This window comes from Parus major, chromosome 1A (assembly GCF_001522545.3).
Source record: "Parus major isolate Abel chromosome 1A, Parus_major1.1, whole genome shotgun sequence".
Lineage (NCBI taxonomy): Eukaryota > Metazoa > Chordata > Aves > Passeriformes > Paridae > Parus > Parus major.
In genome coordinates this window covers 61839564-61866033 of record NC_031773.1, presented here as the reverse complement: position 1 = coordinate 61866033, position 26470 = coordinate 61839564, and the positions used below count along the sequence as shown (strand labels likewise).

General features: G+C 42.9%; 1 protein-coding gene and 1 long non-coding RNA gene across 4 annotated transcripts in view; one reads left to right on the top strand and one right to left on the bottom strand.

The window, feature by feature from the left end:
- The window catches only part of PRR5 (proline rich 5), a 99275-nt gene extending 73195 nt beyond the window's left edge, over positions 1-26080 (top strand). For all 3 annotated transcript variants that reach the window (XM_015628766.3, XM_015628764.2, XM_015628763.2), the window contains 2 exons: positions 22051-22189; positions 24894-26080. In XM_015628766.3, the coding sequence (XP_015484252.1) occupies positions 22051-22189; positions 24894-25444 (690 nt within the window). In that variant the 3' untranslated portion in view covers positions 25445-26080. The remainder of the gene's footprint in view (positions 1-22050; positions 22190-24893) is intronic.
- On the bottom strand, positions 17219-19966 carry LOC107204882. Its single transcript, XR_001521778.2, has 2 exons — positions 19781-19966; positions 17219-17539 (listed from the first exon to the last, which is right to left on the bottom strand). It is a non-coding gene; the product is annotated as an uncharacterized LOC107204882 (long non-coding RNA).
- Positions 26081-26470: the final 390 nt, after the last annotated feature.

The following is a 26470-nucleotide window of genomic DNA, read 5'->3' as shown; positions in this document are numbered from 1 at the left end:
CTCCCTTCTCATAGCCCCCACCTTCCAGAAACTTCTTGAAAGTGCTGGCTGATTGTGACACAATGACAGCAGTATGGGAGTCTCATGGAAACTAGTGTCTGGAGAGAGGAGAGGAGCCTCAGGGAAAAGCTGGAGCATGGACTTAAATGTGTAATTCACGTTTAAGGATAATAAGGAATTCACAGTGATTGAACCATGAACCCATCTGTGTTAGCAGACACCAGAGACTCCACACAAGATAGGACCATTGCAAAAACCTTCACAGGAAAGTTCTTGGGCCTCAGCCCTTCCCAGATGTGAGGTAAACTGCCTGTTCTAAATCAGACTTCAGCAGCATTGTTGCTAACAGGTCTGCAAGCTTTTTGTGATTACTTTCTGGGATCTGTAATCTGCCTTTGAATGGATTCAGTGGTGAGATGGCAACTGAGTAACATTCTGATTTTTTCTTTGCAAGTCTGCTTTTTTCAGCAACCCAAAGTGTTAACACCGTGGATGACTGTCTAGGGCAAAGGGTCAAATCCATTCTTGTTGCAAAGCTGTTCATGGAAATCAATAACCAAGAGAGAAGGAATTTGCCCCTGGGTATTTATTTCTGCATACTTTGCCTATGGTTGTGTGGTGGGGATGGTGAAAGTCTTTTCTCAGCAATAGCTCTGCTATTCTTGTGGTTTAAAATCTAATTGGAATTGTGGGAAAAGGTCAGAAGAAAATCTGGGAATTAGCTATTTACATACTTAGCAGTGTTAGTCAGTAGCTGGAATTCAGAGCAAAGACTTTCTTCAAATGTCATGTTAAACAAAAGCAAATTTTATACATTGGTGACATAATGGAATTTTCTCAATTTAGTTGAACTCCATTTGTTAATAGAGTTGAAAGAGAGCAGTTCAGCTGTCCAACAAGCACATGGTGGTCTTGAGGGCTTTGATTTCCTGGACTGAGTGTTGATGTCTTGGTGGGGATGTTGTCTAATCCTGATTTGTGTCCACTGTGAATACCTCTTCCATAAGAAACTTGGTCTCTGGAGAGACTCCAGTGGATAGAGGATGATGCCAGTGATGTTGGCTCTGGACCAAGTGTTGAATTTAGTGCTGAGATTTTCTGTTTCTGTCCTTCACAGTCTCATGCAGCTGTGTGATGTAGTTAAGGAATAGCTCATGTTCTTTTAGACAGCAGTTGTAGTGTCAGAGATTGAAATGCACCACTCTGTTCTGTTAGACTGGATTAAAGTGGCAGAGCTTTGGGAACTAATGCAGGGTGCATCTGGTATTATATATTAGCTTTTCATGGTACAGGGGAAAAGCTGTTACTTTGTCAGAAGAAGACACTTTCCTAGATAGACAGAAAGGGACTTTTTTCAAAGACTGCTCCATTTAAAGGAGCAGAGATCAGTCCTCAGGTTAATTATTGGACTTGGGTTCTTCAGTTCAGTAGAGCTCCTTCTCACCAGTGCTATAACCTGTTGTAACAACAAACCAGAAATCTTTCAGGAAAGGAAGAACTGTGGGAGGAATAATATTCCTCTTCTATCAGTCAGTGGTAGTTTTATCACAACTTGGAAGAAGGGCCTTATATCACTCAGTTGCCAGTATAGCCTGACTCAGTTACAAAGCACAAACTAAAAGGTTAATCCTTTGTGGCTGCTCACAGGCAGCACAAGCTGAAGTGCCTCCAGGATGCTCCTGTTGCAGGGAGTTCAAGAGCAGAGTTATGGGTGAAGGAAGTAAAAGAACTAAAACTGCTTTTCAGCATAGAATGGTGCACAGGAGCTCAGTTTGGGTGAAATGAAGGTATTGGAGGAAAATGGGTAAACAGAGGCAGAGTTCAGAAAAGAACTTTCTGAACCAAAGAGTGAAACTACCACTTTCTTGCTTCCCTAAGTATGCTGTCAAAGATTACCCTGGATGCTGAAACTGAAACGTTTTATCTCCAGGTACCTCTCCTGAGGTCTGAGGAAGCTGAAAGAGATGAATTAAGGAGTGCTCATCTGCATTTTTCAGTCAACGTCAGAATTATTTGAATTCACAGAATCTCTCAGGGTGACCTGACGTTTGAAAAACCGAGCAGAGCACAACACAGTACCTCTTCTGCTGAGGGTGGAAGCCTCACAAAACATAACACAGTATCTCGTGCTGGAGGATGAGGCCTCACTAAATAAAACTCCAAAGAAAAATATTAAAGCTGTGGTTTCCTCTTTGGCTCTCTGTGCCTTGTTTGAACTCCCTTTCCCATTGTCTCTCTCCGTTAAGGAAGACCGAAGAAATACATAAAGCTGCCTAGTGTGACCTTTTTCTTATTTCTGCAAAGGTCCTTCCATTTTAAAGGAGTGGAAAAGTACATTGCAAGATCTGAAAGGGAAATGCTGTTTTTCCATCTCAACAGCCACACATCAAACTAAGGACAGCACAGTGGTTAAAAACCTTTGCTATCAGATAGCGGCAGCTATAGATGTAACACTGTGATGCCAGTTGCAGTCATTTATGGCCACAAGTTTTCACAAGTTGGTTGCTTTTGGGAGGTTTTCTTACTAAGTCTCTTAGACCTGAAGCAAAGTGGTGTGGGTGTGAGGTTTCCACATGCTTTTAATGTCTCTTTACTTTTGTCTGAGTTCCTGGTTTGGAAGACAAAAAAAGAGAAAGCCAATAACTAAATGTATCATAGACTTTATTTAAATATAAATCACCATATCAAAAGCCTATGCTTTCTCTGGGTTGTGCATGAATTTGGATGTTTTCTTCCTTCCTGGTAAAAGGGTGGTATGTTTGTGTTGTTTCCATAAAAGAGTCAGGTAAGAAATCTTGCAGCCAGGACACAAAGGGAAGAGCCCTCTGCTGCTTTGTGTTCACACATGCAAAACTGAGAATCTGGCCCTCAAGATTCATACTTCAGAGTATTTTGTAGATGTGTTTATTTCTGTGCAATATTCTCTCTTTTTCAAGTTTATTAATTGTCTCAATCAGCAAGTGCAGTTTGCAGTAGTTAAATTGACACAGGTTTGTTATCCTGGAATGAATTTGTATTGCTGGAATTATTAACAAGGCGTAGCATGTGATGAGGAGTACTTGTCATGTTTGATTTTGAGTTTCTTTATATTTTTGTGTCTCTAGGGGCAGAGGTTGGGGAGCAATGGTGGTTACTCCTAACCACTTCTGACTGGCAGGGGCTTGTTCAGGAGTAGCTCAAACATACCCTGTGCTTCTGCACCACGGACCTCAATAGTTCTGCACTCATGTGGACCCTCTTTCTAACTAAGGACAATGGTAAATTGCCACCTAAAAAGAGATTTTCTTTTCAAATTGAGTACTTTCCAAAACTAGCTCTCAACATATTTGACAACACCATGTGTTGCCAGTTTTGTAAACTTCGGCAATGAAAAACCAGGAAAGCAACATAAAATAGTATACTTTTCCTTTGTTATATGTGAACCTGTCTCATTAATACCATGTCATAGTAATTTAAATGTGCATCTTGTCCCTCATCTTTAGCAGAAGGATGGCTTTTTGGAACACAATCATAATTTTGTCCATACCAATTAAACGGAATTATTTTTGAAGGCAGTTTGCATTGTGCAGATTTCCTTTGGGTGTTAACACTCATGGTGCATTTTAAGAGTACCTCACATTAGGTAAAGTGTCAGTTCTGTGAGGGATACCAGTTACTTAACCAATGGTGTGTCTTCAGGTAGAGTTGGTTAAACTAAAATAAATGTCTCCTGGAGTTTGTCCCTAGTGATGAAACTGGTATTAAAACCAGTACAAGTACATTGCTAAGCAAGACCTTAATCCTTATCAAAATCAGTAAAATCATTCTTAACTTGAATTAGTGTGTCATTCCAGACCCTATAACTTTGTTGAGTAAGAGAGGGAGAAGATGTCTTTTGTGGACCCATTTGGGCTAGTAGACTAAATCTGGCATAAAAGACAGCATAGAGATTTTAACTGTTGAAAAACTCTGAGCAGGAAGTGTTCCTGTGCAGGATCCACAGTGCAAGAATCCTTTAAGTCAGGGTGCTTTAATACTGTAATTCATTAGTTTTCTACAGGAGGAATAGAAGAAAGTTAAACTAAGCTACCTTTTAAGGAAACCCCATTAGAAGTCTGTATTGACACTCATTCTTGAGAATTAAAGGAGTAGGAAGGGAGGTAATAACGATGCTTCAATTCTCCATCAGAGGCCTAGGCATAGTTTATCTTAACAGATTTCTGTTCTTAATTCAGTTATAATGTATAATTTCCTTTCCCTGAATCACCCCAGATAGACAGAGGCACAAGGGAATAGTGGCTTTTGAGTTGCCCAGGGCACTACAGGTGGGGTCCTTAGGAGGTGGCATACACTTTTTGACTGTTACCATGGACTAGAGAGTTCTGAGCTGTCCCAAGTGCCACCAGCACCCTGAGTGGTGTTTACCAGCAGCTGGCACAAAAGATTTTCTCTCTGTGACCGAGCTGTGTCCCTGCAGGTGGCAGGGGCAGCCAAGCCTGTGGTCAGGGTTGCTGCAGCACCTCCCATTCTGTCCTTCTGGGATTCACTGGGCACTATTAACAAGAAGAATGTCAAAAGGGATTTCTAACAGAAAAGCTGCACAGGGTCATTTCCTAGTGTTGCAAACATGGTGTTTCCCGTGTTTTTTGGAGCCAGGTCACCATTGGTTCCCAGCACTGAACTGGGGTAGGGTGTGCAGTAGCTTGGCTCGTCCCTGAACAGTTGCCACCATGCCTCTACCTTCTTACTGCCCAAAGCTTTCTGTCCAGGCACAAGGTGAGTAGAGAAACCTCCTGCCAAGAGATTGAGAGGCAGCCTGTGTGCTTATTCTTCCGTTCTGACTCTTTCCTGTGGCAGAGAAGGGGCTGCACAGTGCATTTTGAACACTGGTACTTACTGATTGCACAGCTTCCTCTCCCATCATCTTGCTGGCTGTGTTGTCACCTTTTATCTTCCCATGTGCTGCCTTCTGACTCTTTTCCTCCCTAACTGAATTTATTTTCCCATGGGAGTGATTCCTGTGGTTTTGGTGCTTGCCTGTTTCTCTCTGTATACTACAGAATTTTATTATTATGGGAAGACATGCTTCCACTTAAGCTAACAGGGTGATCAAAACAAATTATATAAAATGTCTTAGCTTCGGCCTTCTCTGCAGAAGGTGCTCTGAGAAGAGAAAGAATTGTGAAAGGTGTGGAACTGCCTTCTCTGGCATGCCACGAAGCCCCTATCTCCAAGCTTTTCCTCTCATGGTCTGTGGTTGCCAGTGCCAGAATCAGCAGCCCGTGCATACAGCATGGTGACACTACACCGGTGGAATGGGGACTTCTGCAAAGGGCAACTGCTTTGTGGTGTATTTCTTCCAAAAACAAAAAGGCTAATTTGTTATAATTTACTAAAGATGGGGGAATGATGGAATAATTCTCGTGGATACATCTTTTTTTCCAATGTGAGTAGACACTGTTAATCGCCTTCTATCAGTAATTTCATGATCTTACCCTTAGTTTTGTTGCAGCTGTGGAAGAAACAACTATGTGATAGGGTGATATGTGACACATAGTGTGAAATTCATTAATTTGACACTACCTAATTATTACAAGCAATTAAAAGGTAAACAGATAATCATGTAGTAGAGCAGGACTCAGATTACATTATTTTATTTTAACTGTTATCTGTTGCGAATCTTTTTCTGTTACCAGTGAGCTACATGGCAGTGGCAGCAAAACTTCTGAAGCACAAGGTTACAGTGGTGTGACAGATCATGCCAGCTGTGTGGACAGTTCTGCCCAGTGCCCCCAGTTATGGCTTTGGCATGAGCGAAGTGGCTGGCCGTGGTTATGGTTTGGCTGAGAATGACCATCCATCAGGAAGAGGGTGGAAGCTGTGGAGGGACTAGGCAGGTACACAGAGAGGGAACTTTCTCTTGAGAGTGGATCCAGAGGCCTCTGGTTTGAAGTCATTAGGCAGAGCCTTGTGCTTTAGTGCTTTCTGATCCAAATGCAAAGCAAAAACTAAGGAAGTATCCTTGGCAAGAGGAAGAACCATAATTTAGCCTGGCTGAAATCTGTCAGGAAAGTACTTTGCAAAATACAGTTGTACTTGGAGCGGCTGTTGCATAAAACCAATTAAATTTCTTCTGAGGAAGCTGAGAGCTGTTAGCTGCTTCTGTGACTGGACAGCAGGTATCTCCAGTCCTCCTTTATTGCGAGACAAGAGTCTTTATGCACTGGGCAGTGTATAAACACAAGGAAAACATGGTCTCTGCACTAGAGATTGTGCAGCCTGATACATGAGAGAGTAGATGTATCTGGATGGACAAACGGGGAATGGAAGGAAACAAGGAGACAAATACCATAAAAGTGATTTTATGAATGTTAAAATAATAATATATCACTGACCTCAGTGGTCAGAAGTCCCCTAGAGGCCTCTTTGTCCCCTTGTAGGTTGATTGTTGGGCTCCAAAAAAAAATACATCCCTCATTCCTCCTGTACCACTCACAAGCCTTGTTCAGTTGAAGAGAACAAAACCATGCAACAAGCAGTGGGATATTTCCATTGTTTCTCCTCTGAACATGTGAGAAAAGATGTCTAGGCAGTATGAAGCAGCTCTGCTAAAGCCCTTGTGTCATAGAGGTGGAACTGGGCAATGGTTGACTAAAAAGCTCTAGAATGTGGTTGTACATAGCCATGCTGATAATGTTTAGAACAGAAGCAAGGAGAAGACTTGCTCCCTGGAGATGGCTATGTGATATTATGTGGGTTAAATTAAAGCACTAGCCAGCACTGAGGGGAAAAAAACCAAATTTTGTTTCAGTAGCAAGTCATGCATTTCATGTCATGTTGTTATAGCAGTCTTATTGCCAAGAGGTAGGTCAGGGCATCTGTTGGTTTCCATTGCATGGAGTTATCTATGGTTGTAAGAATTCTGAATACTGCTGAATTTTGCCAGAGTGTGGAGTTGCCATGTCCTTGGCAGATGATGGATGAGGGAGAGTCAGCCTTCAGAGCCACTTCTGATGGCTAATCCTAATCCACAGACTGTGTTTGGGGGGTGCACTAGCTGTGAGCTCAGATTTTGTATGCGGGTATTTCTTTGCTTTCTCCACACACTGGGTTGCTGAGAAAGGGCATTGGCTCTAGATCAAGTCAGTTACTTTCCAAGTATTTTTAATTGGCAAAGGCTTTTTTATTGAAGTTAAACTGTTATGTAGGAATGTGTTGCTTTCAGCAAAGCTTTTGCAACAAGACAGGAGGGCTGCCTCAGGCCCAGACTTCCAGGCTCCTGGACTCGTGAACTTCTGTATTCTAGGACTGAAGGAAGCTCAGCCTCCTCAAGAGTAACTGCGAAGTGTCAGGATAGACAGGTGACCTGCTGCTTTCTGGCTCACAGAAAAATGGTGTTGCTACCAGAAATAGCAAAAACTTTTAAAAATCCAGAAGGCACAGCTGACTTGTCTGCTCTGTCTATTCAAGTGAATTTCAGAAAAGCAGAAAATTCTTGGAGTAGATTCAGTCACCTTGGAAGAATGAAGCACCTTGGAGGATGCTCATTAATGATTTAAAAGGGGAGTGTGACTGAAAGGCAATGTCAGAAATCCTCACAAGTAGGTAACAGAAGTCATGTTAATGTTTGTGGCTCTTCAAAAGCTTTACTTGGATGTCTCTTCAAAACAGTCTGGATACACTGAGGGAGTGCCTCCCTTTTTCTCTTTGAGTAGCTGCCTGAAAATAAATGTTAGATGGATTTTCTTAAAATAAATGAGAAAACACCCAAGGCTGGGTAGAAGTCTTGAATGCTCAGACTTAGAAGTCATCAAAAGTTCCCCAGCAATGTTAGATGAGCCTAAAATGCATAGATCAGCAACAATTTCAGGAGGGAGCCTAAAAAAATGAGAATATTTATTCTCTTGGACATTAAATAAATCTTATTATTTGGCAGCTCATAGGTGATCTCTGCATGGAGCTGCACATGCATTTCCATGCACGTGTGTATTTGCCAGTGAGTGTAATTGACAGTCCAAAAGCATTTGTGAGTGTAAGTGCAGCTCAACTATATTCCATAAACAGCTCTTCTGATATACTCATCTTTGTGTTGATTCATTTTTTCAGTTGTTGGAAAATCACAGGAGCTTATTTGACTGCTCTGGCCTGTGCCCAGGGGAGTCACTTAGGTGGGAATGGGACAGCCTCTAGCCCTAAACATATAAAAGGAAGAAATGCATGCCATTTTTTTTGTTGGGTCTTAATTAATGAACTTTCTGCTCAGCTTCTGCTGAATCCTAAGCACTGTATTTAAAGCCTCAAAGTAACTTCCTTACTTTCAGTAATTAAATATTTATTTACTAGTTCTTATCTACTTTTTCTTTTTCCATCCCGTATAAAATGTTTAATGACAGTTAAAAGAAACATAGGACATGGAATATCTGTAGGTCAGGCAAAGACTAGCCTGCTTTTAGTGTTTGGTCCTTTCTGGAAAGAAAAATCCTATTGCTGCCTATCCTTGTGTAGCCAAGCCATTTGAAAAACTCATCAGCTGAACACAAACCATGGCTGGGTGTTTTGTCTTCCTTATCTTTTGTCTGTGCCTCAGTACCACCAGTGAAAGGAAGAGACAGAACAGCTTCTCACACTGACATTGACATAATTTGGCACTTGCTGGAGATTAAAATGAATATGACAGGATCTTTCTTTCTGAGGCAGTAACAGGGATCTGAAGTGCTGACTTCTGTCAATATGGCAATGGCAAGCTCCTCTGCTTCTCCCTCCTGTGACTGCTGTTGCTATGAAAAAAGCAAGAGGTACAGGCTTTACCAATATGCCAGTGCTTTAGGATAAAATGAAGAGAGGAAAAAATAATGTGAGGCAATGCTATCAAGGGTTCATAGCAATACAACCATGAATTATGCAGTTGCATCTATCCAGTATGTGCAAAAAGGATACCAGTGCCTAAAAATGAACATGTAATGCACAGGGCACAGCATCCTGTGATTGTAAACTGGTATAAAATTATTAACTAACAGCGTTATTCTGACTTAATATAAGAATGTGTGATGTACAAGTCCTCCTTTTCCCACTTAGTTCCACCATGAGGCAATACCTGTTTGCAAACACACATAATATAGTCTGAGAGGTTTCCCAAAATTGAGTCTATTGTGAATTCTCTGCTCCCTTGCTGGGCTCAAAGAGCTCTCTCAGAGGCAGACTTTGTTCTTCCAGCTTGGTCTAGTCTGCAACTAGAACAGTGTTGTTCTAGAAGTGTGACTTCTGTTTCTTCCCAGCCCAGGCACATTTTCTTGTTTTGCCTTTGGACTGTGGCAGAGGAACCCCCACGGGGAAGGGGGCACACAGACTTCCAGCAGATCAGGTCAGCTTAGTCAACACAGGCTTCATCAAAGCAAAATTTAGTCCCTGCTTGAAGCAATTTTGATTCTGTTTTGAATCTATTTCCTAAAGGATAAATAATGTCAGAGTTTTCTGCTTGGGATGAAAATAGCATGAGTCATCAGGGAATCCCAGGAGGAAGTACCCAAAGTTTTCTAGCCTGACAAACAGGGCTAGAAGCAGGAGCAGGTACATTAAACTCTCACTCCTTGTCTCTTGCTCCCAGTTATTTGGATGCAGGGGATTTCATTACTCAGTTGTCTCTCCAAAATGGATCAGTTGATCTTGTAATCCCTTACAGTGAGTTTACTCAGCACTTTTATGGGACTTGAAGCTCTCAGATGTAAAGTCCTCCAGAAATGCTGAGCCCTGCTGGAACTAGTAGATCATGTGCCAGCAGTGTACCCTGGCTGAAAGGAAGGCCAGTGGTATCCTGGGCTGCATTAGACAAAGTATTGTCAGCAAGTCAGGGAGGTGATCTTGCTCTTCTGCTCTGCACTTGTGAGGCCACACCTGGAGTGCTGTGTGCAGCTCTGGGCTTCACAGGACAGGAGAGACATGGACCTCCTTGAGAGAGTCCAACAAAGCAGTGTGAAGGTGGTAAAGGGACAGGAGGAAAGACTGTGAGGAAAAACTGAGTGAGCTGGGGCTGTTTAGCCTGGAGATGTCTCAGGGTTATCTTATCCATTGTTATAAATACCTGAAGAGAGAATGTAAAGAAAATGAAACCAAACTCTTCTCAGTGGTGCTCAGTGTCAGTGAGCACAAACTGAAGCAAAGGGAGGACCTCTGCACATCAGGAAGCATTGTCTTTGAGGGTGACTGAGCAGAAGGATTCAGCATTGCATCATCTACCTCCTAAACAGGGAAGCTGCAACCACACAAGAAAAGCAATTTGCAAAAGTACCAAAGAGATCCATCCTCTCCTCTGTTCAGAGGACTCAGTAGCTAAGCTGCTTCTTTATTTCTGGAAACTAGTTGTTCTATCAGTTATTGACAATCTTCATCTTGGTTGTTAAATAATTTCTAGCACAGATTGGTTATGCTTAAGGGCTGCTGCAAAGTCCCATGCAGCAAGTTTTTACATCCCTGTTTGCTAGAAGCACCAGCATATCCTCCAAGAAAGCCTGCACTGAGCATGCCCTATTTCCTTTCTTTGCCTGTGCATTTCTCCTGCTATCACTGTTAGAAAAAAAAATGTTGAGTTTAGTTAACTTTTAGGTCTGAAACTGCATGGCTGATTCTATGCATTGCATTACCCTTGGTGTCAGGTTAGCAAAAGCTAAGAAGAATCCATTATCACATCTAATACTTCCATGAGTTTACTCATCAGTTTGCGTTGACTGCATGTGTAAATGGAGGCTGGATGTTGCTACACACATATAGTATAATACTGCTATATAACTTTGTATAATACTGCAGGATTTGCTCTGCAGGACTGACATCCTGGGAACAAGGCAGGCAATGGAGGTGAGAGAGCCCAGTATGTCCTCCTACTTGCGTGTGATTTCCTGCAGTGGGTATAAGAGTGAGATCTTTGAGTTTTTCCTTAGAGTGCTGTGCATGGGCACTGAAGATGGAGGGCATGTGAACAGGAGACTTCCAGAACAATGCTGTGTGGTGCAGTAAGAGCCGCAGCTCCTGAACACTGTGCACTCGAGGAAGGCTTCAGCTGTTGGGCAACACTTGCTGCTCCAAGAACTACTGTGGTCTCCTACAGAGCCTATGATGGATGGCTTTAGACAAGGAAACAGTGCTGTAGAGCAAACAAAAGTTGTACATATCTGGCGACAACTCCTGACAACAACTCTTCTCAACCAAGTAAACCATAACTTCATGCCATAGGTTTTCCTGTGAGTAGTCTGTGATTTTGTCTGGAAGATCAGTGCAAATTGGATGATTGGCTGTAATGTATGTGCATCTGTCTCTTCTAAGGAAGATGGAGGACTGCAGAGCTCCATCCAGAATGTGATCCACAGTGTAACTGGGAGCATATGCTGTGTCACTGGTGATGCATGTGGCAAGGACTAGTGACACATTTGTCTCCAGCTCCTCCCCATGGTGATTTCTTGCCTGCCCTGAGGCAGGGTTACTCAGGTTCCAGAAGGTTGTGATGCAATGAAAGTGGGATAACAAGTAGTCCTGACCTGTAAGGCACTGGTTTCCAAATGCCTCACAAGCAAGGCTGCTGCTCTCTCTTTGACTATGCCAAGGAGCACATCTTGCTATTTATGTGGTCACCAGGGTGTGCAGTGTGCTCACCCTTACCAAATCTCCACCAGCAGTATTGGCTGAATAATGTATTTTCACAACTGTCGCAGTGGGGACAGACACGACACTCCAAGGTTCAAGCAGCAATAGCAATCTTCATTGTTCACAGCTTATATTTATATGGCTTTCAAAAATCACACATTTGATGCCAATTGGCTAGTAACTTGTTACCACCCAGTTCACTGGTCAATGGCTGCCTGTGTACGTGCTCGCCAAAGATCGGCCAGCATCTGTTCCTTGCAGTTAAATCCTTCCGCTTTTCAGTGCTTTCTTCCTTAAAGATGTTTACTTCCTTTTCTCATGAGTACAGGCTGATCAAGTCAAGGACAGGGTTTTGGGAATTTGGCAGTATTGTGAGATGATTCAGCATATACAGAACTTTGCCCACCCTACTCTGTGGGGTTTCACCACACACAAAACAGATATTCTGTGTCTGCCTTGTGACTTTTAATTTCAGTTTTCTTTGGGAGTGGTTAGGAAATGATTATTATCCAGTATGTGTTAGATTGTCATCATTGCCTGAGTGTTTCCTTCTGTCATATTGAGTTTTTCTTTTGTCCAAGGAATCTGCTTCTTTTTAGCAGAAAATAGTTGCATTTCTTAGCTGTTTGCCTCTGTAGTTAAGACAGGGCAGTACATGAGGCCAGGACCTCACTTGGCTTTCAGACCTGACCCTGTAAATGCTTCTGGCATTATTTCCTTTCACATTGCGCTAGGTCAGGACTGTCAGCATTTTTTTTGGTAGACAAGGGTGTGTCCAGCCATCAAGGGTGCCCCTAGTGTCCCCATATGGAGGATGCTCCAGCAGACTGAGGTTCAGAATGTATTATGTGGCCATGAGCTGAGCCATACACAGTCACTTCTTGTCCATGAGCAGAGGTCTTTGCTCTTGTGTTCCATTAAGTTCAAAGAGTGATCATTGCTGAAACAACGTTGTTAAATAATCCAGAAGTTTTCCTTTTCCTTCTTTCTTTCCTGAGTTCAGAAGTTGGTAACCTAAACACCAAGACATGCTGTGTGTCCCTTAGTGCTGTGTCTGTCACTGGCAGGGCCTGGGGCTTGGGTCCAGAAGGTCTGGTTTGTTTGTTCCCCTGGGTCTGGAGGAACACAGATTTTATTTATGTTTTATTTTATTCTTTTTTATTTTTCATTTAAAAGCTATCCAGCAGTTTGTCAGTTGAAGCAGAAGACAATCCTTTTCACCAACACTTACTCATGTACACATGCTGATCAGCTGAAATGTTAAAGCTCAAGGTGAGTGCTCCAGCCCTTAATCAAGGACCAGTCATTGATTTTGCACATCCACAAGTTTCTGATGGGCATGAAGTAGTTCCTCCATTGCATCCAGTTTTTAGGGTACCTTTAGACACTAGAGATACATTTCATTGTATAATTTATTAGGTAAATGGTCTTTTACTAGTCTGTGCTATAGAGGGAAGTGAAAAGCAACTGAGCAATACTTCCATTTCTAGGTGTTAGAGGTGGTGGGAATTAGTCAGAACTGGAAAACACAGAACTGTGACCTTTTATAAGTACTCAGCAAAACACCGAGTTACTGCTGGTCAATTAAAAGCAGTTTAAAGTTTGGGTGTTTAATAGTTGTTCATGATGATTTTCATAGCCAGATGAGTGAGGAGTTACTTGAGGCAATGTGTGTGCAGCTGTCCATGCAGAACAGAAGCAGCCTCTGGTAAAGGTGAATGCAGTGAGGATTATGTACCAGAGGAGCTCAGCAGATGATAGAGGGCTTTGCCCATGGACTGAAAGAGGAGCTCGGGGTGGATGTGGGGTATTACAAAACAGAAGATGTCAAAGGGATGAAGCAAAGGGTTAAAATGGAAGGAATCAGGCAAGAGAGAGTGATGGCCAGATGGAGAACCAGCTAAGGCATTTAAGTGGAATTACATAAGTCAAACATCAATGAAAAGCAGCTGGGTATCAACAACAGCCAGCAGCCAGGCTTGTTTCTGGTTTTTTGCCATATATGGGACATCCCTTTGAGGTGTGCCTGATGGTCAGAGGATGTGATAGCTTTAACTGTAGCTCTTTTGTCTGCAGCTGTTGAGAGTTCTGCACTTAGTTATCTGGTCTTCTGCATTGCAGGATTTTTAGGGTAAATCATTTTTCCATCAGTGTAATCCCCCAGTTGCCAAGATTTCAAGACAGTTGGATGGGGTGGTGAATATACAGTTCTTCTGCTGGTGGCAACCAGAAGTACTTAAGAAGAAAATTTCATCTTCTACACAGTGCTGTGCTAGCAAGTACTTGTGAACAGGCTGTAATTCCCAGAGCAGTGGGGCAGAAGCTGCTCCATGATCCAGGAGCAGGCTCCCGTGTAGTGGGTTGGATGCCAGGCACACACCAAAGCCTCTCTTATCACTCACCTCCACAGCTGGAGAGGGGAGAGAAAATATAAAAAAAGTTCAGATAAGGACCAGGAGAGATCACTTATGAAATACCGTCACAGGCAAAAGAAAGTCTAATCAGAGATATTAGTTGAACTTGTGGCTAACAACATCAGAGCAGGATAATGAGAAAAAATATTAAACCTTAAAACACCCCTCCTTCCTAGCTCTACCTCCTACCCCAGTGGTGCAAGAAGACAGGGAATGGGGGTTATAGTCAGTTCATCACCCACTATTTCTCCTGCTACTCAGGAGCTGCTGCACCGGGGGGCCCTTCCCACAGGAGAGAGTTCTCCATGAACTTCTCCAGTGTGAGTCCATCTCACAGGCAACAGATCCCTGCAAACTGCTGCAATGTGAGTCCATCCCACAGGCAACACTCCCCATCAAACTGCTGCAGCATGGGTCACCCTACCATGGGTACAGTCTTTCAGGGACAGCCTGCTCCAGCACAGGCCCCTCTCTCCACAGGCTCCCACGGGGTCACAGCCTCCTCTCAGGCATCCCCCTGCTCTGGCATGGGGCTGGGTCTCCTCCATGGGCTGCAGGTGGATCTCTGCATGCCCATGGATCTCCATGAGCTGCAGGGGCACAGCTGCCTCACCATGGTCTGTGCCTTGGGCTGCAGAGGGATCCCAGTTCCAGTGCCTGGAACACCTCCTCCCCCTCCTCCTTCACTGACCTTGGTGTCTGCAGAGTTGTTTCACATATTCTTACTCTGCTCTTCCCCAACTGCAATTACAACTGTGCAAAAACTTCTTTTTCCTTTTTTCTGAAATATGTTATCACATTTACCACCATTTCTAATTGTCCCAGCCTTGACCAGTGACATGTTTGTCTTTGGAGCTGCCAGGGACTGGCTCTGCCAGACACGGAGGGAGCCTCCAGCAGCTTCTTGTGGAAGCCACCCCTGTACCCCCCACCCTCCTACCAAAGCTTTGCCATGCAAACCCAATACAGTTGTACTTCATTATTGGTCTGTCTGTGCAGGCTATTAGTGGTGGGGATTTACCATTTCTTTGCTCCTTAATACAGGTAAAAAGGAGATCTGCAGCTTCACATCCAGTTTTTGGGGGTTAAAAAGAGAGATGAATAAGCAGCAAAGGATGCACAAACCCAGCTACCATTCTGCCATGTGCCAGCTTTCCATGAGACAGGAACATAACATACCCTACCTCTGCTCAGAAGAGGGTGGGAAGCCTAAAATTCTGTATCCTAATTTAGTCAGGCTGTCTAATGATACGTACCTAACTATCAGCAGCCTGAATAGTTTTTTATGGCTGTCATTGTCTTTGGGGATTGCTTCATGTGTGAGTTTCTTACCAGAGCCTGAGGAAAGGAAGTAGCCAGGACCAGGTGAGAAGTGGTGTAGGGCTGGTGATTAATTTGTGGGTTCCTTTGTGACTCACAGTCAGAGCACCTCCCCAATGGGCTGGGCTTGGGCAGCCTGGTTTACAGTCACTTGGAAGTGCTGATTATACCTGGTGAAATATTAGGTGTCTTTTTTAAAGCATAAAATGAAAGAATTTCTGTTATAATGCTGAATAAAGAGGGTGGGTGCAGCAATGACCACCTAGTTGCAGAGGGACAGAGGCTCCAGGCAGGTTTGTATCATCCACAGAGTTGGAGTGATGGTAGAATTACTTGCCTGCATATTCACTGCTTTGAGGGAAGAATAGGGTGGGAAAAAATAATGTAGTATGAACCCTAATAGGAAACTGAAGTGCAGACTTGTGATTGTGCTTATTTCATTGTTGTGGTAAAATAAAACAAGGACATTTGATGATTTTTAAAACTTTATTTATTTTTAAAAAAATAGTGGCAAATTAAAATAGAGATTTTATACTGTTATCAAAATAGAGTTTGTGTTTCCGGCAGCTTTACAAGTCAGGTAACCTGTGCCTAGATATAATGTTAATAATGGCTTAGCAGTATTTTTTGTTAAAATTTATGTTCATTAAAAAGATCTTCAAAGCACTCCATATTTGGTGAACATTGATGAATATGGTGAATTTCATGAACATATTTGGTGAACATTTGGTGAAAGTAATGAACACTGAACATGTTTTAAGGTTATCTTTGAGAAGGACTTTTAAATCCTTAAATGCCTGCCTGAGGTGCCCTCGACTTTCAGACTTTAAAGCTTAAAGAAATCCTATATACAGAAGAAATTCCTCCCTGTTATGGTGCTGAGGCCTCTGGTTGCCCAAAGAAGCTCTGGCTGCCCCACCCCTGGAATTGTCCAAGGCCAGGTTGGATGGGGTTTGGAACAACCTGGTCTGGTGGAAAGTGTCCCTGCAGGGGATGGGATCAAATAAGCTTTAAGATCCCTTCCAAATCAAACCATTCTCTGATTCTATCATTGTACATATTGAAAAAGGAGGCCTTATTGCTTAGGTACAAATCCCCCACCTATTCTTCTGAACATACCTGTTTACTCATTTATTTTTTCCTTTGGGCTTTCACAAGAAGCCCTTTTGTCCTTCAAAATCTCAGTAGGAGTTTGTGGTTAATTTACAGAATTAACAGGGATAGCAAACTGAGCAGTTTGGTGCATCCATACTTCCTGGAATGATTGTGGATTTGATTTACGGGGTTTTATTCCTAAATACAGGAGAAGTTTTATTTCAATACCACACTCAAGTGTAGCAGTGGGGCCCATGCACATGCTGGTTCAGCAGATGGGGCAGTGTCTTCACAAAATAGATACATAAATAACCTGTAGTCTTTAAGGATGTGGCCCTTTTGGGAGTGTTTAAATGTTTACATATCAAGACCAGTCATGCATAGGGCCCTTTTAATGCATCTGAACTACTACAGAAAATTCTTGGTTTCAAAACCATTTAATTAAGGTTAATGGACTTGGGTTCTGTATTTCATTCAGTAATACATGTCTCTGTTCTTAATAAATGTCTTATTTATTATGTAAATAGTTACATATTCAGGACTCAAATCCTCATTATCCCCATGCCTTTAGAGTAGGGCAGACTCTTGTCATAATATTACATTATAATCCTTTCCAGATGGAGACATAATGAGGTGATTCTTGTTGCATTTTGAAACAGTGTGACCAATGTGAGGATTTGATCCAGCAGTTCCACTCTTCCAAAACTACTAAGGTGCTTGCAGATATTTGATATTGGGCTATTTTGGCCCTCAATTGCAGAATAAATAAGTCAGGCAAGGTCTTTGAAAGGAATTTAATAGATACATCTCGCTCTCACAGAGAAGCATGAAACTCTCCTGCTAAAATGAGATTGGGTTCATGAAAGGTCACAGTTATCTTTTAAAGTAAGCTTTTGCAGGTCTGCAGAGCAAATATTGCATTAAAGATACAGGTAGAATCTCTGTTTTACTGATAATGCTCCAAGTTTTCTTTTTTCTCCAAATAGTGATAGGGCTTCTTGTAAGCTAAGCAGTCAGCCTTATGACTTGTGCTTTCTTGCTTCATACTGATGTACTGAACTAGTAAGGCATTGAGCAGTAAGTCCAAGGAGAAGCATAAGCTGCCAAAATAACAGGAAAATACTTTATTATTATTATTTTATTGGTGAGTTTCAAGTCCTGTCATAATTTTTTCAGAAACTGTTGTGACACACATAACCATCCAAGCTGGCTTAACTCTAAAGCTCATTTTGTTTGCCTTTATAAGCACAAATCACATGCAGATTTGGGGAAGGGTCTAAACAGGACTTCATATAGATACTGATGTATGTAGGTGTGTGTCTATACATAGTTATCTATCTATTTATCTATCTTTACATACAGATATATGAAACATTTATAATAACTATCCTCCATTCCTAAACTTCTACCAGAAGTACCTTTCTACTGAATTTGGTGTTACACAAAGAGCATTGCACATTTGGCATAGGGGATGGTGTCCCAGAGACATGTGGCTGTCTCTGGTGGGGAGACAGGAGTTTAAATGCACTCTTGGGTCTGGCATCTAAATCAAAAAAAGCTTCTTCCAGGCTCCTAAAGCTTGCTCTGAGCCTGCAGATACTTCTCTAGGCTACCTGGGCTGGGGTGATTCATAAATAAGTGACAGCGTCATTAGATCATATGGAAAATACAGATTGGGAAAGCCAAAATGGTCCTTACTGAACTTTGGAATGTACTTGTACTTGGTAAAATAGAGGCCCAGAGGATGCTTGTCACTGAGTAGCACAGAAAGGAATGCAGTAAAACTTTTGTGGGGTCAGGACAGGATCTGTTATGCTCCTACTGTGACAGAAGCTCCACAGCAAGTAAAAGGTTTAAGGGGATTGCTCCATCAGGCCCCTGCAGGAAAGCTTTAAACAATAGTCAGTGCAGGAAGGATGTCACAGGTGATAGAGCTTGTTTGTGCCAAGCCACAGAATAGAAATTGGCACTGGCTTGTGAACACCACATATTTTACGAGCATTCAGTATGTTTTTAAAATAATCCCTTGGAATGCAGAGCTGAGCATTAAAACTAATAGCAGCCTGTGTCAATACTGAGTGGTTTTACACTGTAATAGTAAAATTCAGTGGTCGCTTCAAAGGTGGCAACTAAAAGATGCTGAAATGAAAAAGAGTTGGAGATTAGCACTGCTTTGAGAGAGCAGAAATGAAAGGTGAGGGCAAGACTGAAGAAGAAGCTGACGCAGGTGGTGAGGGAGTTGGGATTTTGAGAGAAGAGAGTGTTTCTCAGGAGCAAAAAGCCAGTGGACTCTGCAGGTGCAGCTCCTTGGCCCCACAATGGAGAGTTGTCCTAGCAGCTGTAGCTTGGGCATCAAGTCTCCATTCTCTCAGCTTACCACAGGAGCCTATCCCAGCCCATCAGAGCTGCTGGAAGTCTCCTTATAGCCCTGCAAGAGCAGCAATCCATGCAGAATATAGCTCTGACTTTTGAGGTGTTCATCAGAACATATAATTCACAACTTAAAGAACTCTTCAGACCTGAAGGCTGATAGGAAATCTGTCTTTGTTAAGGTGCCACTAGGCAAGGACACTTCCATTACTCATACAGTTCTGCTAGTGGTAGGAGTAGTTTTGTGAGCAGTGTGGCATTAGTGACTTACTGGGGTTGGTGAGGAGCCAGTTTAGTTTTTATTTGTCTCAACACTGATTGTCGTGTGGGGGAGAGGGTACACATGTGCCACATGAAGGAGACAACTAGAAGATGGGGGAAGCCTTTTCTCTGGGGAGACTTTGCCTGGAAACCATTTCGTGTCTCACATGTCTGACATGAGACACTGTGCTCCCCAGAGAGGCTTCTCCAGTCAGATAGGGAAAGGTCCCCAGCAAGGGACTGCAGTGGAAGGTTGGACTGGGCCAGTGCTCTCCTGCCAGCAGGCAGACTTGGGGACGGGCCAGGGGGCATAAAAAGTAACTGCATCACAAGCTCTGGGGTGTTTTCAGACTTGTTTCCTTGGGGCTTGGTGATTCTGGGGCTTTTTGAGTTGGGGCTTTTTGAGTCTGGGGGCCTTTTGAGCCTTGTGTTGTTGCTTTGGCTCCAGCCTGCTGAGGTCTGCACCTCTGCCCTTGCCCTGGCCTGCCTTTTGTCCTTTTTCACCCAGGCTCCAGCCTGCCTTTTGTCCTTTTTTGCCCTGGCTCCAGCCTTCCTTTTGTCATTTTTTGCCCTGGCTCCAGCCTGCCTTTTGGCTCTCCTGCCCCTGCTGGCACTTGCTCACTCCCACATACTCACCTTCCCTCTGTCTGAGCGACTGGCGGGACACCAGCTGACCCCTGAGCCCGTGTCCAGCCTGTATCGGGCCTTACCCGTTCGCCCGTCCCAGTTACCGCCTGTCCTGCCTCCCCGTGTCCCTGCCTGAGCCCCCGGCGTCCAGCCCTGGCTGTCTCCGGCCCGGGCCGCTGCCGTGACACCCCCGTGCCCCTGTCCAGGGTTCTGCAGCTCCTGGCCGAGCGCTCCCCGTGTGCGGCCGCCGGGAGCCGCGGGGGCCGGGCCTGCCGGGCCGCGCCGCCCCGGGAGCTGCGCGGGCTCCCCGGCGGGCAGCGTGAGGTGACCCCGCCACATGGACAGCGACAGCGCTGCCCATCCTGCTGTGGGAATGCCCGCTTTCCTTCTCTGTCTGCCGTCTCCTCTCTCCCTCCCCCTTCATTCTCCATTTTCCTTCATATTTCCCTGTCTTTTCTAGCCCTCTTTAGTAGGGCAACTTCTTTTTTATTGTTGTTTCTTTTGGTTACCAATAAACAGTTCTCAGATACATGGTTGTCTCGGTTGACTTAATTCCATTCTAGACCATCTAGTTCTAAAATAACTCCTCTCAGTTCCCTACAATGGAACGTGATAGGGTTCTTTCTCTGTAACTGAAACGTAGCTACTTGTCTTTCACAAATATGAAAAATGCTAAAATGGTAGAGAAGTAAATAAAGCTCTACAGTCTGGGTGTGAGAAATGCTAAATATAAGTGGCTTCTGCCACTCATATATGTCATGTTTAGGAGACCAGTTCCAGAGGTATTTCATGTGGGAGCCTGGAGCAGGATGTTCTAAGCCCTGGCCTTTGCTTGATGTGATCATGATGGGATTGTGAATTTGTAGTAAGATAGCAGGCATATTGCCTTTTGGAGGGCTTGACTAAATGACAGCAAGAAACCCTGGAACAGATCTCAGTAGGCCAGTGATGACTTGGAAATAATACGTGCACCTTCATTAAGTCTTCTGAATTATTCCAATGTTATTTTTGCCTGGCAGCATAGCTGAGGGCTCATTCTGATGTTCCTTAGATTCTTTCAAGCTTTCAGATCCACTGGATATGCCTTTGTGCTCAAATTTGTATTTGTGGCTGTCCCAAAGTTTTTCAGGACATAGCACATCACCAGAAATTATTTGTTATTTTAAAACTACTGAACTGGAATTCAAATTCTGTCCAAATTCAAATTCTCTCCAAATTTGAATTCTCTATTGCCCATTATTAATTTTCCTTTCATAAACTTTTATCAAGTGACAAGGCAGCACTGAGGCAGTGCAGCAACCAGGGGACAGAGTCAGCCATTCAGAAACACATCTGAGAGTCACCCTAGACTCTGGTTGGTGAGTCATACTGAGCTGTGAACACATCCTGAACGTCAGTCCTTTCACACGCTGAAGGAATTTTGCAATTTTACTCATCTGGTCTTTATATTGCTCTCAGGAGGCTTTCATCCCAATGAGTTTCTTTTTACAATAACTCAGGAACACATAAAATCTCCTAAATTCTGGCAGAGTTCTTGCTGAGTATGGCATTTTAGGATCTTAATTCTGCGACATGATGTGTTGAGCACATGAAAATGTGAATTTGCTCCGTATTGCAAGAGGTATCCTACTCATGAGTGTGTGGGGCCCTGCTCAGACAAGATTGGAGCACATACTCTGCACCTGTAAGCTGAAGGGAGGATAGAACTCTGCAAAGTTTTTCTGTCACCTCTGAAGCCTAATAAGTCTCATTGTGGGTGGAAGTAGAGAGTTAACAGCTAAAGACTAAACATTTTGCCTGTGGGTGACTCTTAGCGTGCTAATTATAATGCGACTTTTGCCTGGAAGATGATAGATGCCAGGGGAGGGATGAGGAAAGAGAACAAACTTCTTTACTGTAAATATTGGTTGTTGAAAATATCCTGGAAGAAATATTTCTGAGGGTCTCAGCTTCACCTTTTTCTTAGTGCTGTTGGTATTGCTGGGATGGCACTGACACCCTGTGGTACCAGATGCTATCATTCAGGAAGTCACTGTAAGATTGCAATAGCAAAAAGTCTAGCGATGTATTTAGTTCCTCTTCATAGATCATCCTCTATCCTTCCCTGAGTGCTTTGCAATAAGTAGGATGTACTTTCCTGGATTTAAATGTCCTGGAAGTAGCTCTGGTCTGATTGACATCTCTTGGCTTTACAGAAGAGGAATCAGCTGTACCAGCAAACGAGGATCACATTGCAGAGCACCTTTGCTGTCACTCACTGAAAATGCTTGTTCTTCTCTGGTTGCCCTGGTGAGCCAGGAGAGCTTTTGATTGAAGGGGGTAGTGCTCATCTTGGGTATTTCCTCTTTTTCAGGGGGTTCATGAGTCGAAAGGTGTGACTGAAGATTATTTGAAACTGGAATCCCTGATCCAGAAAGTTGTTTCTCCTTACTTGGGCACGTATGGTCTGTATTCCAGTGATGGACCCTTCACACACTCTGCCTGTATCTTGGGTAAGAACAACACAGACTCCATTTGGCACAGCACAGAGGACTTCCCAAAACCTTCCTCCATGCTGGGCCAGGGCCTGCACAAGAGGTGACTGACAGAGCTTACATAAATACATCAGCCTTCTTTTCTAAAATCATGCTCTGCAGAGTCACAGTGAAACTGGCCGTGGCAAAAGATGAAAACAGATCATCATCATAAGAGTGCTTAGTAATAAAAATCAGTAAAATGCATCTAGAATGTGTTTAGAATTTCTGTTCCACCATGTAGCAAGAGAGCTTTAACAAGGATGTTAACACAAGATGAACAGTGAGAGGAAGAGGCAAGAAGCCACTTCTAAAGTACTCAGTAGTTCATTTTCATTAGTGCTCATTAGTACACAAAGATTGTACAAGGCTGTTAAATATAGGGAAGAGTATAGGAATTTGTCTTAGAGAAGACTAACACATAAGCCTTCAAACATATAAAAGCTTTCTGCAGAGTAGAAGATAATCTCAATGGAGATGAGAAATACACAGTGGGTCTCACATAGCAGGGGGAATTCATATTATATGGAAGGAAAAATCCCTAGTTTCATGTGAATTTACTCTGGAGGTTATTGAATCTTCACTGCTGAGACACTTTTTACCCGTCATGTACATCAGCATCTGTAAAGAGCAAGGGAGAAATGTGGGCTGGCCTGGTGGCAGCTTGAGTTCCCTTCAGCTTAATTTCTGATTCTTGGAGCTCTGAAGCCTTTGGTGACTTCTGTGATAGCAGGATTTAGCCAGGATGAAGGTGGAATATCCTGTATGGCAATGCAGTCTGTTGAAAATACAAGGGGGATACTGCCAGTGTAAATGAAAAAGGAAATGTGGTAGTACCTGAGTATTTTATTGTAAATACTGGTGTGGCCTCACTGAACAGGGCAGACAGAAGGGAAAATAAGTTCAATTGCCCATTTTCTCTGTAGTCAGTTCAATCTTGCTTGTCAGAAATGGTCAATAAAGTAATTGATTTTCAGTTGAAGCTGAATGGCAAAATGGTTGTGTTGCAGCAGGTGTTGAAGAAACAAATGAGTTTTACATGAATAAATAGAGGCTGGTTATTTATGGAAAATTCTTCAGGATTACTGCTTTGTATTCACTGCTTGCCATTAAAAGGCCGCAAGCATTTAAATGGAGCCCCAAATTGACCTTTTCTAAATACAACCTCTATCTCTTCAAGATAGAAAAAATGCACCCAAAGAGAATAAACCACCAGTGAAACGAATTGTTAGTAAATAAATGTCTTATTACATGACTGCATAAAATAGGAGGGTTTTGGTGGGCTGGGCACTTCCTCTTGCATTTCCCTCCTGAAATGGGTCTTGCTGTAATCACTGAACCTGGATCCAAGGAAGCTGAGTGTGTAAGTGGCTGCTTCTGTTAAACTAATGCATCTAATTATTTTCAGCTATTTTGCTAGCATGTTGCATGTTGTGACCAGAGTTCATAGCCCCAGGAACCTGTTTGCCAGTTCAAACTCCTAACAAAGAAAAAGTCCTAAAATTAACTTGGATCAGATTGTTTCACTGCTGAAGCAGATACAACTACAAAATAGAATCTTAAATACAGAAATTGGCTTTTTTAATAGTACAGAATATGATCTGTGTCCAGGTAAGCACATAATTACACAATAGCATAATTTTGAGATTGGAATATGTAAAGGAAATTGCAGAGCTTGCAGGGAGCATATACTAGCATCCTGATTTAAAGCAGGCAGTATGCACTGGTTGTGGTTGACTTCCAGAGGGTAATTTGATCCCCTGCTCCAGCTGTGCCTCTTTCATGGGATGGCAAAGTGAGAGTAGCAGAAAGAAAGCTTCAAAAGTGAGACCTATTACTCACACCACTTGTTCTTCTAATAGCAGGAGTGAATCTGAGCACTGAGACGTGCACAGAGTTTGAGTGGTGGTCATTTTGCTCATGATGGTCATTTTATTCACACTGTCAGGACACTCCAGCACTAAACCACTGCCAGAGAGGGAGCTTTCTCTTGAAAAATCACTTGCTGATCACTTGCTGCCATCTGCTGCTTATCTTTTGGGAAAATCCCACTTGGTTAACAGCATTCAGGCAATCACTACTTGATTGAATGCAGATTTTCTCCCCCATAAAGAGGTTTCTGTGGGCGCTGCCCTCTAGTTAACATTTTCAGACACTCTTGGTGCTCTCCCCCATGTGGTCTCTGAACAATACTTGGAAAGTTTTTCCAGAATTAGTAGAAAAACTGCATGTCTTAATCCTCAAGCTCCAAATTTGAAGAGACTTTATTTTCCCAGGATGGGTGGAAAAGTTAAATTTCAGCTACTATAGATGACTAATTACTTCTATGGCCTGAAAAAAAACAAAATTGCACTTTCTGTTCTTGTCTAAATGAAGTAATTACAGCTGTATATCACCTCTCCCACTGTATTCACTGTTTTACTTCAGCTGCTGAAATTGTGTGAATATAAGAGAATCTCAGTTACTATTTGTAAAGATAGATTTGGGGTCTTCAGTATGCTAAAGAAATCTAGGAAATCTGAAGCCTATGAATCTACAAAAACAGCAAAATGTCTTCTTCTAGAAAAGTTTATTCAAGAAAAGCTTATGAATATTCAGGACTTCACATTTCTTTTGAACACTCATAATTATTAGTACCATAATAGGAGACTTTGCAGATATTACTCTGGATCTTTGTTTACAGAGAAGCGGTTCTTCAGACGTTCCAAGTCGGGTGACATCCTTGCCAAGAACCCTGTGGTGCGATCAAAGAGCTACAACAATCCTCTGCTGACGCCAGTGGCTGAGTACGAAACTGAGAGCATAGCTGCCAATGGAACTGGCATCCGAAGGCACTCCGTCTCAGAAATGACCTCCTGCCTGGAGCTCCAGGGGTACTCCAACCTCACCACCATCATGGACAACGGTTCCAAGAGCTCCATGACAACCATGAAAAGCTCACTGCCAGGAGATCAGGAGAGGCCCAGCACTGGGTCAGTGCAGTGCTCCAGCAAACTCAGCACAGCTGAGCAACAGAAAGGACTCTTCCACTCAATTGGCGACCCACACAGGTCTTTTGAGCTTGACAGAGACACTTCCTTACTTCCAGTTCCCTCTTCCAGCCCTGAAAACATAGTAGATCAGATTTTGGAGTCAATCGACTCTGATTCTGAAGGCATTTTCATTGATTTTGGCCGAGGCTGTTCCAATTCATCAGCATATAATGTGGATGTGAGCAGACAGAGCATCATGTGAAGGATATTAGGAGACAAACTGTGGGGTTTAATATTATATATGGAAGTTATTAAGGCAGTGAGTTGGACTATGGGCAAGCTGTCTATGCCTGGGCAGAACCTTTGCCAGGTTATCATAGGTGTACTGAGCAAATACAAGTTTATAGCAGGTGGGAATCTGCTGAGGTGGAAGCAACTCCAACCACTTTTGCCCATCCCTGTCACCCTGCAGATGGATTTCCTATTTCTTTATAAACTTAGGGGTTCAAAAATTCACAAGTGTCTGGTAAAATACTAATAGTGCTATTTTTCCTGGACAAACACTGCCAGTGTTTGTTCAGGAAAACACTCAGCAAATAGCTGTGCTCACTTCTAATTTTCTGAAGAGATTTCCTGCAGATGATGGGTTGTTCTCTGAACTGTAACACCTCAACCAGAGTAGAAGCATAAACAAACACATACACACACACACACACACACACACAAAAAAAAAAAAAAAAAAAAAGGCTGTGGGCTTTCATGACACAGAATACGATAATAAAGAAGTCTCTTTTAATCTTTTTCTTGTACATCCTGTATGCACTCCTTTGCCTAATGGTGAGTTAGAGTTCCTGAAGAAAGGCAAATAAACAGAAATATGCTTCCTGATGTCACACAATGCCTGGTGTCCCATTTTCTGTTTTACTGTTTCCTCAGCCAGTACCTTGTGTCTGGGAGAGTTGTCTTAAAATCAGCTTTCAAGGCTGTATTAATTTGCTCTGAATTAGGCACTTTTGAGACAGTGGCAATTCTGAGAAATCTGTAATGTCAACTCCTGAAGCATCTGTATGGGGAGATTCCATCATAATTCAATTTAATTGTTTCGTAAAGAAATGAAAATATGGCCTCTCAGGGGAAATCATCATTATATATTTACATTCTTATAGAAATACCATAATGTATCCGCTGTCAGTTATGGTTTTGGGCAGTGTGAACCTTGCTGCTCTTCCTGTCCTGAGCACACCCAGCTCTTTTTTTCTCCCTCACAGTACCATGGTGGTGTTAAGAG